Genomic DNA, 18,219 nt, shown 5'->3' with positions numbered 1-18,219 from the left:
CATCCACAAATCTCACGCTATCTATAAATCCCCAAAACTCAAACGCATTGGGGTAAAGACAAGTCAAATTAGCAGAGTTCTCACGGAGATCACCAATACTTTGTTCACAAAAAATAGTTTTGTGAAGGTTTATTTTTGTTTTATTGGAGTTTGGTACATCATTTCCCAGATAAACAGAAACATTTATTAAATTATTTATATTTACTTAAGTTGTATGAATTATATAGCGAGATGATACAAAAAGAAACAGGGAAAAAGAAAAATTAGAAGCTTATGCACCATTGTAGAGGTACAGAAAAAAATATTATTTTTTAATATATGCAAGGTAAAATGTATTTTGTCAAAAAGATTAGCTTCCTCATTTGGAACCAATAAACCATATTGCATTTGAAATTCAGGAGCACTGCTGACAAGTACTCTGAGTGACACCAAAACGCGGAAAGGGGATGAATAAAGCACATTACACATAAATCATTTTCTTATACTTTCCATAGCGAACTGACAGATAAAATCTGAAGATAAAAAATTTTCTAAAACAGTTTTCCTCCAATTCACACAGATTTGCCAGCAAAGCCAGACAGAGTTCAAAAGGAAGATTCTAGTTGAATAGTAAAAGATACAATGCTGGAAGAGGGTGAAGACACAGTATTTCTACCTGTTATGCTTTGGGTTGAATTTCATTTTATCTGGCAGGTTTAACCATAGCATTAATCTAAAATAGCCACAAGAGACAGCTAAATCTATTACCTACTATAACAAAAGATAAATGCAAAGTTGCTAAGTAATCATCTGAAAGGAGAAACTTTGCTGAGAAGTGTTTTGGGTTAGGGCACCTCACTAAGAATAAAGAAAATAAACGATCGATGTGGAGAAAAATAAAGACTTCAAAAAAGGACAAAGAAGAAAGGCAGGCGCAGTTTATAAACATAAACTGGTCTGGGATACTTACGAAATGGGATTTGCAGCCAGAATGCTTGTTGAAAAAAATGCTGGTGTGATAGGGAGCTGCCACTTACTGTTCCGAACAGTTTTGCCCATCCTCAAAAAAAGCCCAACAAAAATCAGACACGAAAGACTGTCTGGTTCCATGACCAAAATTTACTTCTACACCAGAATAACGTAGAAGACTATACATTTTCAGCAGATGGCTTGATGAAGACTGCAGGCTGCACTGACAACAGGTAGAGATGAAGAACTCCTCAGACTATCACCTGAAATCTCATCAGGTCATACAGAAAGGGCCAGAAGGGAACACATCTCCACAGCTTAACAAAGAGAGGTGCTGCAGCAGTCCTCCTGTGCAAGCTTACCAGAACAAAGCATATCATGGCCTTAATCGCTTGTTCTCTCACCGACTAGTGAAGAACCATTACACTAAAAGGATGAGGAGCGAGTGATACACATCACCAATGGCAGCTTTATTTCAGTCACTGGTTCCTTCTATGCAAACATATTCCAATACTTACTTGGAACATCATCCTCGCTGGTCAGTAAAAGCAACAAGGAAAAAGGGAAGATATGTGGAAGGAAGGATCTGATTTCAAGCATTCAAAACTGCAATCAACGTCAAAATCATGTTAAACTCACTTCATACAAGGCATAACAAACTATTGTTTTTCATTTGCCTGTATGTAACATTCACAAGACAGATCATGACTCCACATTCTCACATTAGTCTTCATAGGTACTCCTTCAGAGATTGTTTTTCATTTCTATTACCAATCTCCTTCAAATCTTCACCAAAATCAATTTGTAATTCTGCTGGTCAAAAATCACTGTTATTTCGAAATGGAGAAATGATGACGGATGTGTATTCTAAAACTAGGCGAAATACAAGATAGTTACCTCTAAGCTGCAAATGTGTATGATGATATAAAATCACAGGATATTGAGAAGAAAAGAAATCCATAGGCTTTTCTTTTGTGCCTCACAGGAAATAGGTAAAGAGTTAATATAGCCTTAAGATGCTTAAAACATTCCCATGACACAATTTCAGGGACAGAAATGACCTCTGACGACGTTCTTACAAGTATTTTCTGGGGCTGTTACAATCTTAAAATCTAGGTACAAACCTACAAAACTACTTGTGTGCTTACAGGAGATGTATGGGGTTTGGATAACGAAATGCTCAGTGGACCAGCAAACCTCACATTCCTAACAAGGAAAAATCTTACAGTGTTTTTCTCCCTCCCCAGTCCTATACAATTCCTCCAGACTTCAGCCCTTTTACTTTTTGTGTTTAACATTAAAGAATTGAAAGACAATACTTACATTAGATACCACTGTGATAAACGCATGTGCTATAAGAAATGGCAGCGTCTCGGGAGTTCCGTATTCAAAACAATCCTTCATGAGGGAAAGGCCATTTTTGCCACAAAAGAGACAAACATAACGAAGCAAGTGCAATGGTACTTCTACATCCTAGAAATATATTAAGAAAAAAAAAAAAAGAAGAAGAAGAATTTGAACAATCAATACAAGATCCATTCAGACACCCAGGAAATTCAAGAAGCTACATTAGTATAACACAAATCTATACAGGAGAGAACATAGATATTTTAACTTTCTAGAAAACGTGCACCTATTTAAAAATGGACAACTTACATTCATATCACAGAACGCCCCTAATATATTGCTTTCTTGAGCAGAAATATCCTGTTTAAAAAGAAAAAAAAATTAACTGAAGCAATAAAAATACATTTATAGAACAAAAAACAACTGACCATTAACAGACATTATAGTTAACTAACAGAAAAAACCAAAACCCTAATTTAGATGATGACAAAAGCTCAAGCTTTGCTCTGCTTTTATATTGCAAACATACTTTTCTGGTTCATCATTTTACCTTTGTTAAGATGTATTTATAAGTACACAAATGCACGCTTAGGATAACATCTCAGCAGTGGCTCTCAATGCCTGGATTAACAGATCATTCCTCAATCCCACCTCCCTTCAGATCACCATTTTTTTTTTCCAACAGGAATACTGCAAAGGGGGAACACCAGCCTGAGAATTACAGAATAAACCAATCTAGGTGCTTTTGAACGCAATTTTTGCATGAAGATGAGGCATATATCCAAACATCTGAATTTAAATGAAATGTAGGATGTTCTACAATCCTACATTTAATGACTTAAGGGGCTAAACTGTCAAATTATTCATTCCCATCAGAACATTAACATTCTTCAACTAGTGTATTCTCTTAAATATAACAAAACACATTATATAAAATAAGTGCGTAGTACTCTTTACAGGATTAAGCTAACTAAAGAGAGGGAAGAAATCATATCACCCTATCAATCTGTTAGATACTTGCTGCTATTTGTTAACTATTTTCTAGAAGTACTAAAGTGAAAACGGTTTTGAAAAATAGCTTTTCTTTTTAACGTTCACAACACCCACTTGTCGGGCAGTATAAAGCAGGAATTCTATTTATTAGGGTTGTTACACATATTGCGTGTAACTTGCATATGGCTGGGGCAAAAGGGCAGTGAAGAGAACATAAAACCTGACCGTAAAACCACAACATTGCCATGGGTACTTGCAAGTAGTTACAGCGCGCATTCTTCTTCCCATCCCTCTATGCCGAACACCTAGTTCTCATATTCCCAAATCTAACGTAAATTTAACATAAAGTGAAGTTTTTAAATGAAGTTTCCTGAATATATTTCAAATAGCTGTGTAGGAGTAAGCTTCTTAAAACTGCACCAGAGGATGCTGGAGGCAAGCAATTTTGGATGGATTAAGTGTGATACAAACATTTTGAATTATTCAATATGCTCATATTATATCTAAGCATTTATTTTCTTTTTACTTCTGTTGAACTCTAAGTCATGCCTGAACTCGTGATACTCTAACAGTTATTTTTAAAACAGCTTTGAAGCCAGTAGGTGGTATGTTTTCAAGTAGCAAGAAAAGGTGTTCAGTGCTCTGCTCATGAAAACTGCAGAAATAGTGTGAGAAATTTCATTAGTTTTCTTGACTAGAATAGAGACTTGCTGTCCAGTGAACTACAGTTCTTAGAACACAGAGATCAAAGATGCATGGCGGTCTGTTGCGCGAGTCCTGCAAAGCTTACTAAAACTGTTGTGGTTGAGAGACTGAGTCTGGAAATGTGACTTCTGTTCCTGCAGAGGAGAAACAGAACAGAGACAGAGAATTCCTTAAGATAAGTGTATAAAGAGATAAGAGAATTCCTCATGGGAATCTCATATGGTTAAAAAACACCCATCACTTCAGATACAATATACTAGCTGAGGTCTGACACGGACACGATCTTGGTGGAGGGCACTTAACTAGGGATATTTTCCAAGAAAATATTTATTTGAAAAGGAGAAGGAGAGAGAAAAAGAAAAGAGAAGCAAAGAATCAGGGACTACAGCTACAGACACCTAAACAACTGATTTTTTTCCTCTTTCATTTCATCCTCTCTCCAGAATTGCTTCATTGTTCATTCCGAGACAGTGCAAAATTCAGGAGCACACTTTACACAGTTGCTTCTTTCTCTACAGGACTTCAAGACTCTACAGGACTCCATTTTCTAGGTATTTCTTTTCCCCTCTGAAGTGTCCACTCACAGGTATTGCGCTTGCTGCACAGAGTAGGTATGAAAAGAAGAATAGTGCATACAGTCTTAAACTACCCTGTATGCAAGATCTCTTAAAAGATATCCCATACATTAAAAAAAAACAAAACAAAACCAGAAATTAACCAATTCCAAAGTACAAGCATTTGTTAAAAAAACAACAAGCCACGTTTATAAAAATAGTTTGAGTTAGTTTTTGTTTAGGATGAAAAATAGACAAAAAGGCCTCTCTCTGGGCACAAAAATAATGGTAGATTTCAACAGAAGCAAACGGTGTGTTTTCAGATCTTATCTTTACAGATTTTTGTCAATATTTATTTCCTGAAGTGGGCTGTCCTCTAAGTGACTGCAACCAATTGTGCTGTTTTGGAAATCCAGACATTTTTTATTAAGCTTCTCATCAGTTTAAGAAAAGGTGAGACAAACATTCTGTCTATACAGACGCGTATCCATTCTACAGTTGTCAAGACTATATGCTTGTCAATACGCTTGATTTACTTTCACATGATGTAGTTTCATTGTCCTTGTGTATAACATATTTCTGTGACATTTCTGCCCTCTGCAAGGCCACCCGTTCAAGGTAGCTTCTGCTGTTGAGAGTATGCCCTTCTGGCTACCAATCAGGCTTCCACGGTCTTCACTCTCTCACTTTAGAAATGTCGTAAGGGACAAAATAATTCCTAGCCCATATCATTTAAGGAGAGAATCTGTAGGATCACGTACAGGCAGACACCCTTTTGACTACCAAGAAATCATAGAATGGCCTAGGTTGGAAGGAACCTTTCAAATCATCTGGTCTTTGCTATTCATTTTCATCCAAATTCGTGAACTCCTAAACTAGGGAAAACCTCACACTTTCACATTTTCTTCTGCACTAGATGGTCAAGTGTAAAATGGCTTTGGTGAGCACCCAACAAGAGGATCAGAGTTCAAGACTTGTCTTCTGTCTGCTGTCATTAAGAACAAAGATCTTGGAGGTGTATGCAGAACAATGGCTAACGGTAATATTGACTGCTAGTCATTACCAGAAGGTAATAATGCCATGTGAAAGTCTTACATTGGAAATTTTTAAATGACAGTCTAAATGGTCATTTCTAGGCAAAGTGAAACCTTTAACCGGATGGAATGACTTAATGAAATTGTGTAAAAATTCATCTCAAGAATCTAGAACAAGGAATTTTTGAAGTCAGAGAGAGTGTAGATTGGAATGTGTTTTCCATGAGGCAAAAAGAAATGCTTAGAGGGAGACGGAGAGCTACACAAGCTTCTCCCAACAAATTCTTGACAGATTTGGTCTGTTCAGGAATACGTTTAGCTTACAAGTATAGATGATACATTTAAAACAGGGATTTTTAATTTGTGATCCCTTGAGGACTGAGTCCAAGCCTGATCTAAACCAAGAAGTGCTCCTGTTACTGGGTCAAATAACTTGTCTCAATTCAACTAAGATGTGCTCCAGACTGCAATCCAAAATTAAACTCTAAACCTTAGTGAGTCACTCATGGTAGCAGGAAGTTTTGACATTAAAATAGGCAATAGTACTACTTTAGAATAACAGAACCCTAGTGCTTCCTAAATACAGCAAATCTCAGTTTGTGAGAAAAATGATTGATGCTGGAACCTTTTAAATGCAAATGAAAAAAATCTCCCCCCCAAAAAAGGTACACAAGAAATATGGCAGGTTAGCATACCTCCGTAATCCAGACCTGGAAACACAAAAAGTCTAGTAAAAAAACTAGTCTCTCACTTGTCTGTACCACAGGGAAGTGTTTTTCATTCTCAGCTCCCCTTTAAGTTATGTTTTTTGGATAGCTAATAAATGTATTCAATAATTCAAATGATATCTACCAGTATGATATATACTAGCATGTCTAGAGTGACAGCCAGTCACAGCACAGCAATCTACAGCATATCTGTGTCCAAATCACTTTATGGCTGCACATCAAGTGAAAAAGAAATCCCAACGGGCACTCTGAGATTTTCTTTTTGTCATTTGGAAGTTAAATTGAAAGGGAAGGGAAAAAAAAACAAACCATGAAACTGTCATTTAAAAGAAGCAAGTGTGCTTATACATAGGAAAGCTGTTCCAGAATTGTTCATTGCGTATTCCTACAAAGCCAGTTTCAGTAGGCGTCCCAGGAGTACAGAAGATAAATCACTTAAGTAGTCATTGATTTTTTTTTTTTTTTTAACTAACAAGATAGATCTACCCTCTACAGTTCCTACTTGCAGAGGCTGAACTACAGATTTATTTACATATGGTGAAAGTTTAAAAGGCAGGCCAAAATAGATGATGGGAAACCTGAAATCCACAAATCCTAGCTTTGCCTCATTTTTCTATACAAATATTTGTGAAACAACCTCTGTTAACTTATGCCCATATGTTTTAGAATAAGACAAACCAAAATCCGGCCCACCCAAAAGCCCCACTACATTGCGGGTTTTAACTAAATTTATTGTCAGATATGGCAGGATTCATTCAACAAGAACTGATGCTATCTTGTGATCACTCTAGCATACATAACCAAAAATTATATGTCACTTGGTATCTTTGCTTTTTAAACTTAAGTCCAGAATGAGAACTTAACCACTCAGAGCTCCAACAGAACTTCCCAAACCCCCTGAATAAAAAAATTAAGAACTGGGTTAACTGTAGTTTGATTCTCCGCTGTGACTTTCTCAGAAGTTTGTTGGATAGAAGCTTTCTTCATATAGCTAAATATACATCTTCTTTGCATACAAATATTGTAAAAGAACTGTTATTAACTATCACTTGTTATTAGACTACCACAAGTTGGATCAAAACCCAACCTTTCCAAGAACTATATTGTTTCAGCTAGGAAATGCTAACAACATCGTATTTATTTCAGAAACTGTGAATTAAACACGGCATGATTTTTGAAAAATTTTGTGTGTGGTGTTTTTTTCAGAAGAAAATACGGAAAATGTGAGTGGCAGCCACAACAAATATCACAGAGAAAAAACAGCACTGTAGAACAAAGCCACTTGTGTAGACCTCAGTTATTCCAATCAATTAAACATCTGTTCTAACAAATAAGTTTGGTCTTGCACAAAGTTTAGATTATGAAGCTTTGCTTCTAGAACCATAGATTGCAATGAAAAGAAATTAGTAAACTATTAATGGGTTACCTTCTGGAAGAAAGGCTTCGCTATAGTCCCCTTTTTGCCTTCCTGTTATTTAAACAGTACAATAATTCAGTGTACAGTTCCATCCAACACTTATCAATATATTACCTATAACAATTAAGCATATTTTAAAGAAAGTATAAGAGTATGTGTCATTTAAAAGTTCTACTGAAGTCAACAGGAGAGCTCAATTTGCCCATCCTGTGTGAAAGCAACTATCACCAAACACGCACAGTCTACTCATTAAATGAGAACAAATAACCTTTCACAAAATAATTAAATATACACATAAAGATAAGGTAATACCTCTATTGTGGGATGAGTATTATGCTTATAAGCAGTGTACAGAGGAAACTGAATCTGAAAGATTTTTGCCACACACAGCAACAACTTTTCCTTCTCATCAGTGCTCCATAAGCTAAAAGCATCAGTGTTCTTTGCAGACTCCTCCTCTGTCAGGATACAAGTTCTTCCAGAATCTAATTTTTTCTCTATAGATTTTTGTCGTTCTCCATTTTCTTCTTCATGAGACTCTCTTTCTACATTCAGGGGCTCATCAGCATGGTTACTCTGATCTTGCCACGTTGAATCTATATTAATAGTGCAATGTTTACAGAGCTGGTCCCGCAGAGCTTGAACTTGGGCAATCACTAAGTTAATAAGCGCACATACTACTTGGTTAAAGATCTCCAAATGTTTATACTCCTTGAAACAGCACAGACATTGTCTGTAAGAAAACAGAAAAAAAAATAAAAGTTCCTGAAGTAGCTAAAATCAGAACAGGTAACTGACCAAAAGGACTCTTCACATTAAAACATTTTAAACAACAAAATATACGACAGACCTGTAAAAGTAAGGAAATCCAAATGAAACAGACTCTATGCAGCAGCAAGTGAGAATCACAAAGCCTTCCTTAAACGCTGTGAACATCCCATTACTTCCAAATGCTTACCAAAACTATGAAGTCCCTGTTATCCTTCAGCAGCTGCCACTGTGAGTAAAATATACAAAAGACATCTAAAAGGGAAAGGTCACCGTAGTACTAAAGCAACAGTGTTCTTCAGTATGTTCCTAAATCCGCTTCCTCCTCTGGTTTTCTCTATTGACATTTATTGCAATAAACCACCTGACAACGCTTGTCAGCTGTGTAAGAATTGTTACTTTTAAATCAACAGGGCTGCAAAATAATTGTATTTTTAATTGAGTATTTAAGCTCACTTCTTCTGTCTGCATTTAAATAGAAGTCCCATGTGCGTTGGTACCCCTTTCCTCATGGGAAAAGGCAGTATCAAGTATTTTCATTACTTCCTTCACTATAGAGCCTCAGAGATTATTCCTCTGAATACCTACTGATACACTGTAAACTGAAGAGAACAAGGGGGAAAACTATACACCATCCCTTTTATCAATATAATAAGAAAAAAAAAATCAATCAAATCATCAAGTTGAAAACTCTGTAATACAGCTCTAGTTGTGGCAAGGATAACTATGGATGTCAAAGAGATTCTTGGTGCGTAAAGCCCCCAAGACAGATACCCTAGAACCTATTGTCTGGGAACATTTGCTTCTTCCATACAAACAAACAGTCTCCTCCTTCTGAACAAAAGGCGGAGGATATTCCCCTAAAAGGATCTAAATCCCAGAGAATGCAGAGAAGAAAGCAAGCAATAAGCAAGGGGGCTTCAATGAAGACTAAAATTAAAGGCTATATGCTTGTAGCAGAATCTTTGAGATGGACTCGAATCTTCTCCCTCAAAGTCTAGTAGATGACGTAACTGCTACATAAACTGGTAGCTCTCTTGCGGTAGAGACCCTGCTCAAGGTACATGGAGCACAATGGGCTCCAGTCCATGACTACAGTTTTCAGATACTAAAATAATACAAATTATTACACATATAATTTCTGAAAGAAATTAGCAGGCAAAAGACAGAGCAAAAAGTCATCAGTAAGAAGTGATTAAAAAAATCTGCTGCAAAGCATAGCGTTTAATCTAGAAACTGGGCTTAATAAATTATATTTTGTAAGAAAAAAAAAAAGAGACAGAACTCAGAACTATCACAGGTAGAGGGTGCTGCCTCACTCGAGGGAATACAAACATGCCCTTGAGCTACAGCTCTTAAAGCATATGCGTTCTGAATACAGGGTGGGTTTTTTCAGTGGGTTAGACAGAAAGATAACATTCAGTATTCTCCAATTCCAGACACAGTGATGGAAGAGTCTAAAACCTTTTGTGCCATCTATCCAGGAAGAAAAATTCTTTTAATATTGTGTCTTCACCTATTTGAAAAATAGATTTTGTGATTTACTTCTAAATGTATTTTCATATTAACAAATGACAACAACAAATTGCAGGCAGAGCCAAGTGTATCCTCAAGCATTTATCCTTGGGGAAAACTAACTACAATAGGTCCATCACTTATGCCTACAAATTACTACCCCACTTGGCTGTAACAAATTATTCTCAATAATAATGAAAACAAAGTCCGGTGAATACTTCTCATATATCTGTATTTGAATGCCAACCAATATTGGAGAATTCTCTATTGGGCAAAGGCACATTTTTTTTTTCCAAGACAGAGGTATGTGCAAAACCTCCAAGTCTTCATGTACCTGAATGTGTTCCCAGGAAGAAGAGCTCCACCCAAAATTAAAGATCCATAAAAAAAAATGAGTGTGCTACAAATATGACTTCTTTGAACATAATTTCCAGAAGAAAACTGAAATGGAAACACAACATGCAGATGGAAGAAAAAGGTGTTCTTCAGGCTGAATTACCAACTGATGTTCTGAAGGAAAGCAGAGATTTAAACTACAGGTAACAAAGTAAAAAGTAGTTCTTAAGGAAGGCTTCAAGCACAAGACAACAAGCAGAACTCTCAAAAGCCCATTTGGCAGAATAGAAACAGGACATGAAATTAAAATGTAAAGTAAAACTCCTTCCTGTGGCCTCTTTGCCAGACTCTGCTTTGAATACATTAAGGACTGATTTCCATACTTTTTTCTTAGTATGCAACCATACATATGGAAGGTAAAAAGAAACCAGAAGAAAATAAAGAGGTAAATGTTATCCAGTCTTTACTTTTTCTTCAGGTTGGATTTGTTCTGGTATAGCTGTTGAACAGAACAAAACTCCAAACAGATGATGACCTGGAAAACGACAAGGTTGCAATTGTTCACAGACATACTTGGGATCTAGGACCTGTCAAGAAATGACAGTATTCTGGTTTCTGTTGCTGCTGTTTATTTTGATTTAAAATTCTTCTCTGTGTCTAACAGCATATTGCAGAAGATAATGAATTTGCTCTGAATGCCTTTTTGGGCAGAATGAAGAACAGGAGGATTCTGCTTTTGCAGGTATTCAAATGTAACATTCCTTTTTGTCTTTTGGAGTCTTCTAAATACCAGAATTATGTTTTCCAATTTATTCTCTATGCTTTTACCAATTATTTCTTACAATTCAGTTTGGTCTTGTGACCGCTGCTGAACACTGAATTCCAAACATTCTTATTGTAGATTCTTTATAAAAACTAGTATCCATACAATTCCTTGTGCTGGAAAAAAATAAGTAGGTGTGAGGTAAGCAGAACAGTTGATATAACTACTTTAAAAAAACCAACAACAGTAATTTAAATAATAGATTAAAAGGAATAATGTAATTGATTTAAGACAATGTGCAAAGGATTTTCTGTATCAGTTTAGTAGCTATGAGCTGCAATCATTTGTCATCTTGACTCTGAGTACTAGGACACTGAGAAAAATTTGATATGATGATCCCATTCGAAGTGATCTTTTCTTAGATTCTTCTTACCCTACCCTGTCCCCCCCACAGAAGGTCAGAAAATTTCATCTTAAAGCAGCAACACACATTATTTGTCATTGCAATATAGCTATTTATTGCTACACAATTATTACAGCATCCAAAACACCAATCACATTCAAAATATGTTTTGCCCAAAATGCACTGGGTAACATGTTTATTGTTATTTTGTAAGTAGCAAAGTGTCCTTTACTCTCCAAGTATCACTTACCTATACATTAATAAGTTGCCCATTCTAATTCACTCTACTGTATTTTTCAAAAATGGAAACCTACTGTTGAGATCCAGTATCATCAACACTCAAAATCACTCCAAAATTACCTTTGTGTCCAGGAATTGATGTAAGCAAATATCTTGAGGGCATGTTCCTTTCTGAGCTGCAACCCATCGGCACCTTCAATGTCTGATACTAAAGAACACAAAAACATACACATACTATTAGCAAAAAAACCCCTCATGCAATTGCTCTACTTTTATTAGAAATTATCTTTGATATGAAAAATAAAGAAATATATTTTGTAAATATGTTTTCATATTAGAAACTGAAGTTCTCAACCAAATCTACGTATTTTTTGCTTTAGTGAACAGAGATAGGGTTTAGATGCAACTAGCTTGAAAACAGAATCTGCACAATATTCTGGAATACTGCTGTGAAAATTATTGATTGAAAACAGCCCCTTCTTCTAATCCTCCTCTTATTTAATACTCTTCATAAGCTTCACTGGGAACTACTGATTGATGTGCACTTTCAAATATGAACCTTCTTCAACAAATCTACCCATTAACCAGGTGCCTTTCCCGGCCCCCACCCCCCACCCTAGATTTTAGAAGTCTGCATTTTGAGATGACCATGAGACCTTAACTTCCTTTTCCTGATCAGATAAAGACTAGGAAAAATACCCCCCAAAAAAACCCCACCAACAAAACTATCAAGATAAGAACAATGTGCAGGTTATGCATAAAGTTATTTCAGACTAGCCAAGTTGATGATTATTACTTTCAAATATAGACATGTCTATACTGACACTTAACCATAAATGAATCACTAAGTGGCAAAATGATAAACGCTTACCATATTTATTACAGCTAGCAAACGTAACAGCTATGTACTGAACTCAAACCCCAAATATTTCAACGAGGTATTATCAAACGTCCCACTTCCATCTAAAAAATGCTTATACACTGTAATAAGCCAAACATCAGTAGTAGTCCATTTCTCCACTTAACGCATTAACCAATAATATATTAGGGCACTGGATTCTGTCTACTGGCCGCATAACTGTCTTTAACTATGAATGCACAATTCTCATTTCCTCCTTGTCCTAAACTTGCATACACTTCTACAATTATCTAATTGCCACACAATTTGAGAATGTGAGTGTTCCTTTTAAGTCAACCATTTCATTTATAACAAAAATAAGTATTCATTTCCACATTTCCCACGAAATTTCAAGTATTATATGCTTAAAAAACTACTTCACAAGCAAGCTTTGTGGGAAGGGTCCTGTAACAGAAGCAAGCTCTTCAGAACCCCTACTTCAGCCTCTTTTCCAGCCTCAGCCTTGTGAGGTCCTACGTGATCTATGAATACAAGTTTCCAACAACTGAAGTGAATGAAAGTCTGCTGGCACAGATCAGAAAGTAAAGTTCAGAAGAATACTGACACAAAACAAGTATCCGTGACTTCTTTCAAATAAGGACATTACATCTGCACATACTGTCCTGCTTTCAGCTGGGATAGAATTAATTTTTTTTGAGAGCAGCTGCTGTGTTTTGGATTCAGTATGAGAATAATGTTGATAACACATATTGTTTTAGCTGTTGCTAAGTGATACTTACATTAATCAAGGACTTTTTCAGCTTCCCATAGAAGCTGAGAGGGAGCATAGGTAGAACAAACTGGCCAAAGGAATATTCCGTACCACAGACGTCATGCTCAGCATATAAGTGGGGGTTGGCTGGGGACAGGAATCCACAATCACCGCTCGGGACAGCCTGGGCAACTGATCATCAGGTGGTGAGAGCAACTTGTGTTGGATCACTTTATTTTGAATATTCTTTTACCATTATTACAATTAATATTATTACAGTTTTCCTCTCCCGTTACTGCTCTATTAAACTGTCTATATCTCAACCCACAAGTTTACTTTCCCCCTCCTTTTCTCCCTACCCTACTGGGAGGGGAGTGGGGAGCGAGCGAGCCCCTAGTTGCCAGCTGGGGTCAAACCACAACACCACACATGGGTACCTCCATGTATATGCGCACACACAAATATAAAAATACACAAAAAGCAGTCTCTCAATAGGATACCATTAAACTTTAAAAATCACTTTTCTGTCTTACTGCTAGAAGGCTTTAAAGATCCCTATACAACACTGGACGAAGCACAAAATTGACAAGCAGACTAGAAGGCGGGTATCACTTCATACTACTTTTTATTTTAAACACTACAAATTACCATGGCACTTGACTCTCTTAAGACCAAAGCACAGCACTGAAGAAACCAACAACTCTGTCAAACAATTTAGGTCAAGCTGACCAGAAAAGACAGATCCTTAACTATAGATAGTATCTGAAAAAGACCTGCCCAGCATAAAAGTTTCATAAAACCTTTGTTTTCCAATTTTTGTGAGCATTGTTTCATTAAGATGAATCCCTTCAAACCTGACACAAAAACCGTTGACAATCATTTAGTAGCAACAAATTTAATTCTAACTTGTAGGATCTTACATATATGTTTATAAAACTTCCTTCATCCCCACACCACCCTACTTAAAAACACACACGCTCACAAGTAGCACAGTAATTCCTAACTTCCGGAGCAGCCTCTTCACTGCCACAGTTTGAAACACTCTCAACTATCCCTCTATGCGATCAAGAAAAAATAAAGAACTGAAAGTAAACTGGTCCCTTAAGAGCTACAATTGCCATGTAAAGTGTACAGAATGTAGATGTTATAGAAATACTGAGGCATATGACCCAGGTCAAAAAAACAGGGAGGTATATGCACCAGTTGGAGAAATCTGTTTTCCTGTTTACACATTCTACATCTCACACATAGACCAACTTCAAATGGTCTTATTTACTAATTGTTGCTAATCCATATAGTGGCTACGTCCACTGCTTCCCTTTTGTTTTCTGTACCTAGAAATAATATTGTTCTTGTTCCTGAAAATGCTCAGGAAGTTGAAAACAGGAGCAACCACACTGAGACTGCACTTTTCCACTGAATTTAAGTTGCTCTAAGTCTGTGCCACTACCAAAAGGGGTAGTGACGCATCCTGCAGGGCTTCTCCTACTGCACCTTAGCTGAAGCTCTCTTGTACGCTCCTTAGCGGAAATGATATTTTTCAGCTCACCTAAATTATGTCCTCACAACCAAAATTTAAATCTTAGGCTTTCGAGTTCCTGCCTTATTCTGAATATCAACTTTGTGGATGCTCTTGATTTACAGGCCCTCTCTTTAGGGACACGTGAAGCTTGAACAATTGGTTATGAAGCCTTTGTAATATATTTTTAATAGAAAAAAGTACAGACAGAAAAGCAATAGGAACAACTGCACTCGTTATCATCCCTGTGTATTTGTTGATTTTAGTCAGTTCTATAAGGACTCCCTTGCTGCATATGATTTCACTTCCAATTGATGATGCATCTCTCTCCTTTCAAACTAGTTCTCTTCTACTTTGAATGGGCCAGTAGTTAAAACAGACTCATCCACTTGTAAATAAAGGACTATCCCTTATTCTCTCCCATATTCGAGCATCCTGCACGTCTCCGGTCCTCCTCAATCTTCTGTCTCCCCGGTCTCCTACACTCCCAGTGTTTCAAACCCAGCCGTAACAACCACGTCAAACTTTTTCAAAAAATTTTACTATGACAAACCCCATTCTTGCAAATTGATTTGGTGGGTAAGACTCTCCCCTAGTTTCGTACCTAAGACAGTGATTCCCACAGGATATGCGACGGCATACTTGTGTGCTTTGAGAGCATCTGAAGCACGTCAAAGTGGCAGCTTGTGTGCTCTCATCAATAAGAATTGATAATATGTGCTCCAGAGCTTTACAACCAGTCATTCCCTGATCTATTAGTATTACTCTCAGCAGTGGCACGCCAATCCCAGGCTCGGCTCCTTTGCCCCTGTCTCCAGCGGCTGCTTCTTTCTCCAGGCTCCTTTCTCCATGAGCTAGCAGTGTTAGAGATGCCTTCCCTAATTTACTCCTGAGCGCTCTGGGCTCAATTTTCTTCTTCTTCCTTAAATTGGCTCTAGCAAATTTTTCTTCTCAGTTAAAGCCTCTTTGACCTTCTCACCCTCCAGTCCTTCCTTTTCCCTCTTATTTCCACACACACAAACACCTTTTCCCCACACTAGATCCAATTTCAAGATCAACATAGCCCAGTTCAAGCCCATGCTACTAACGGCATCCATAGCCATGCATTTCAACTACTCCAAACAACCACTAGCACTCCTGCAGGAACCCAGAGAGCTGGACTGGGAATTGAGCAAACCCAACCTACCAATCTAACCAAAAACCACCCACTTTTTTGTTGGCTTTTTAAGCCACCGAATACTCAGGGTGGCAGCTATGGAAGCAGGGGGGTGCTGGGAAGGGAAGTGAGGAGTGTGAGGCTGAGAGAAGGAAACACCTTTGTAGTGACTGCAAAGGGAAAATCGCTCCATCCCATCCTGAGTAACTTCCCCCTAATACTGCTCATCTATAGGCAAAGAAACTGAAGATACAGTTACCATTGGAACATGGAAAAAACAGAACACTGAAGGCCTTAAACAGCTCCATCCAAGACACAACTAACCAGCAGAAAGAAGAAAGACCAGTATGTAGGTAAATTCCAGCTAAATACATTCAACAAATATAATGAAGGAAATAGCATCTTTCTGCATACTTGCGATGTCTCATTTCACTGAATCTTTACAAGTTGGTTTAGAGATCTTTTTGTCACAGTAATACCATATAAGAAAGAGCAGAGCTACTTAGCTAACCCAAAGTAACAATTAGTAATTGATTGATTTTTTTAAAAAACATTTTCTAGTGTTCAAGTTTTCAGGTGTTCTTAAAAAAAATCAGATATACTTAAAATGTCATTGTTTATTTAGGTAGCTGACGAGAAGCCAAAACACAGAAAAAAAAAATTTCCTTGCTGTTTCCCCAGTCTCCCACTTTACTTGGCTAGCTTTAAATGAAAACTTGTGTGATTTACCTAATCTTCCACAAGAGTGATTTGCTAAAAGTGTATTATAGTACTAGAAACAACACCATCTCCCAAGCTAAGAAAAAAACCTATTAATAAAGCTACTAAACCAAGAAAATTACAGAAGATGAGAAAAATATAAATCAACTACAAAGAAGGGGGCAATACAATTTCAACTGTGAACAAACGAAGCTCAGATCGTAAGTGCATTTTTAGCAAGAACTTCAGAGCTAAAGGAACAGACTGTAATTAGACCTCAAGGACAACTATCATACTAGACTTGAGAGGAATATCTTATATCCAAAGGTCACTTATCACACCAAGTACAAAATCAAATGGCAAGTAAAAATAGTATTTTTTTTTCAAAGTATACTTTCTCTACTTTCAGAAGCAAAAAATAGTAAACAATAGAAAGTGCTTTCATATATAAAACTGTAATTTCTACATATTTAAAACTGCAACAAAGTACAGCTGCATATAGATTCTGCTCCCTCCCCCTTCTCCCCCAAGCCTCATGTGATATCAGCTTCTCATGGGAAAGAGTAGATCACTTTCAAAATGGGTATTATTCTCAGAAATTGTTCCCTGATACAGATTAAACAGAGGAAACAAGTGCCATACGCTAAATGAAACAGTATTAGGGACAATAATACTAATCTTGAAAGAGATTTATACATAATCATCTCTTTAAGTACCATTTTCACACGGAGAACCAGCACATCAATTTTTTATACATATACGCATTGAGATGTTTTCTGTTACTTGTAGGGGGATTCCTTTTGTTTATGATCAATAGTAAATAAGACTATAGCCACAGAGCTTAGTGTCTCCCACTCCCTTTCGACTTTCATGTGTTGGAATTAGTCCTTTTTTATTATAAAGAATTCATGGCTGCCTTAGATTTATTCAGAGTTCTTCCAGACCTTTACAAAGCCACCTTTGACAACTATCTAAAAGGACAGTGTCAGCTTGAAGTTCAACAGCAATAGTTTAACTGCCCAAGCTCTCCTACAACTTTTCAGGGAGGAAGAGTCTTCTTTCCACTCCTCAGTCTCCACAAAATAAAAGTGCCTCAGAAAACTGTCCACATACACATAACCAAAGAGTGCTGAAACACTACTGTACAATGTACTATGAAGTAAAAAAAGCAAGTTAATTCTTCAGTATTAGAAACATTGCTCAGATGCCAGGTTAACTCAGGAAAAATCAAATCTGTAACACAAAACACTGTAGTAATAAAATTCTGTAATTGTTTTGTTAAGGTGCTTCTGAGTGCCTTTATGGTATCTTTATGATACTGAGTTATCAATGCTCACCCTCATCATATCCCTACGGCGCAGCATTAGGGATAACTATACCCACTTCCACCCCATAACACACCTGAATTCACTTTAAGTCTAAATCTAACTCTAAATTTCTTCTATTTATAAATACTCCAACTTGGTAAATTTATTTCTTTCCTG

General features: G+C 36.9%; 1 protein-coding gene across 7 annotated transcripts in view; it reads right to left on the bottom strand.

Annotated features, from left to right (window-relative positions):
- Nucleotides 1-18,219, bottom strand: part of USP34 (ubiquitin specific peptidase 34) — a 135,631-nt gene that overhangs the window by 103,639 nt on the left and 13,773 nt on the right. For 3 of the 7 annotated variants that reach the window (XM_074578510.1, XM_074578512.1, XM_074578513.1), the window contains exons 2-6: nucleotides 11,872-11,959; nucleotides 8,039-8,459; nucleotides 7,736-7,777; nucleotides 2,605-2,655; nucleotides 2,272-2,421 (exon numbers count right to left, since the gene is read on the bottom strand). In XM_074578510.1, coding sequence (XP_074434611.1) covers nucleotides 2,272-2,421; nucleotides 2,605-2,655; nucleotides 7,736-7,777; nucleotides 8,039-8,459; nucleotides 11,872-11,959 — 752 coding nt within the window. Of the gene's footprint in view, nucleotides 1-2,271; nucleotides 2,422-2,604; nucleotides 2,656-7,735; nucleotides 7,778-8,038; nucleotides 8,460-11,871; nucleotides 11,960-18,219 lie in introns of those variants that run through there. The other 4 variants (XM_074578511.1, XM_074578516.1, XM_074578514.1 and 1 more) reach the window with 2 other exon arrangements.

Source organism: Larus michahellis, chromosome 3 (genome assembly GCF_964199755.1).
Source record: "Larus michahellis chromosome 3, bLarMic1.1, whole genome shotgun sequence".
NCBI classification, from domain to species: Eukaryota; Metazoa; Chordata; class Aves; order Charadriiformes; family Laridae; genus Larus; species Larus michahellis.
Note: the sequence above shows the minus strand (reverse complement) of the source record. Positions and strands in the feature narration are given on the sequence as shown.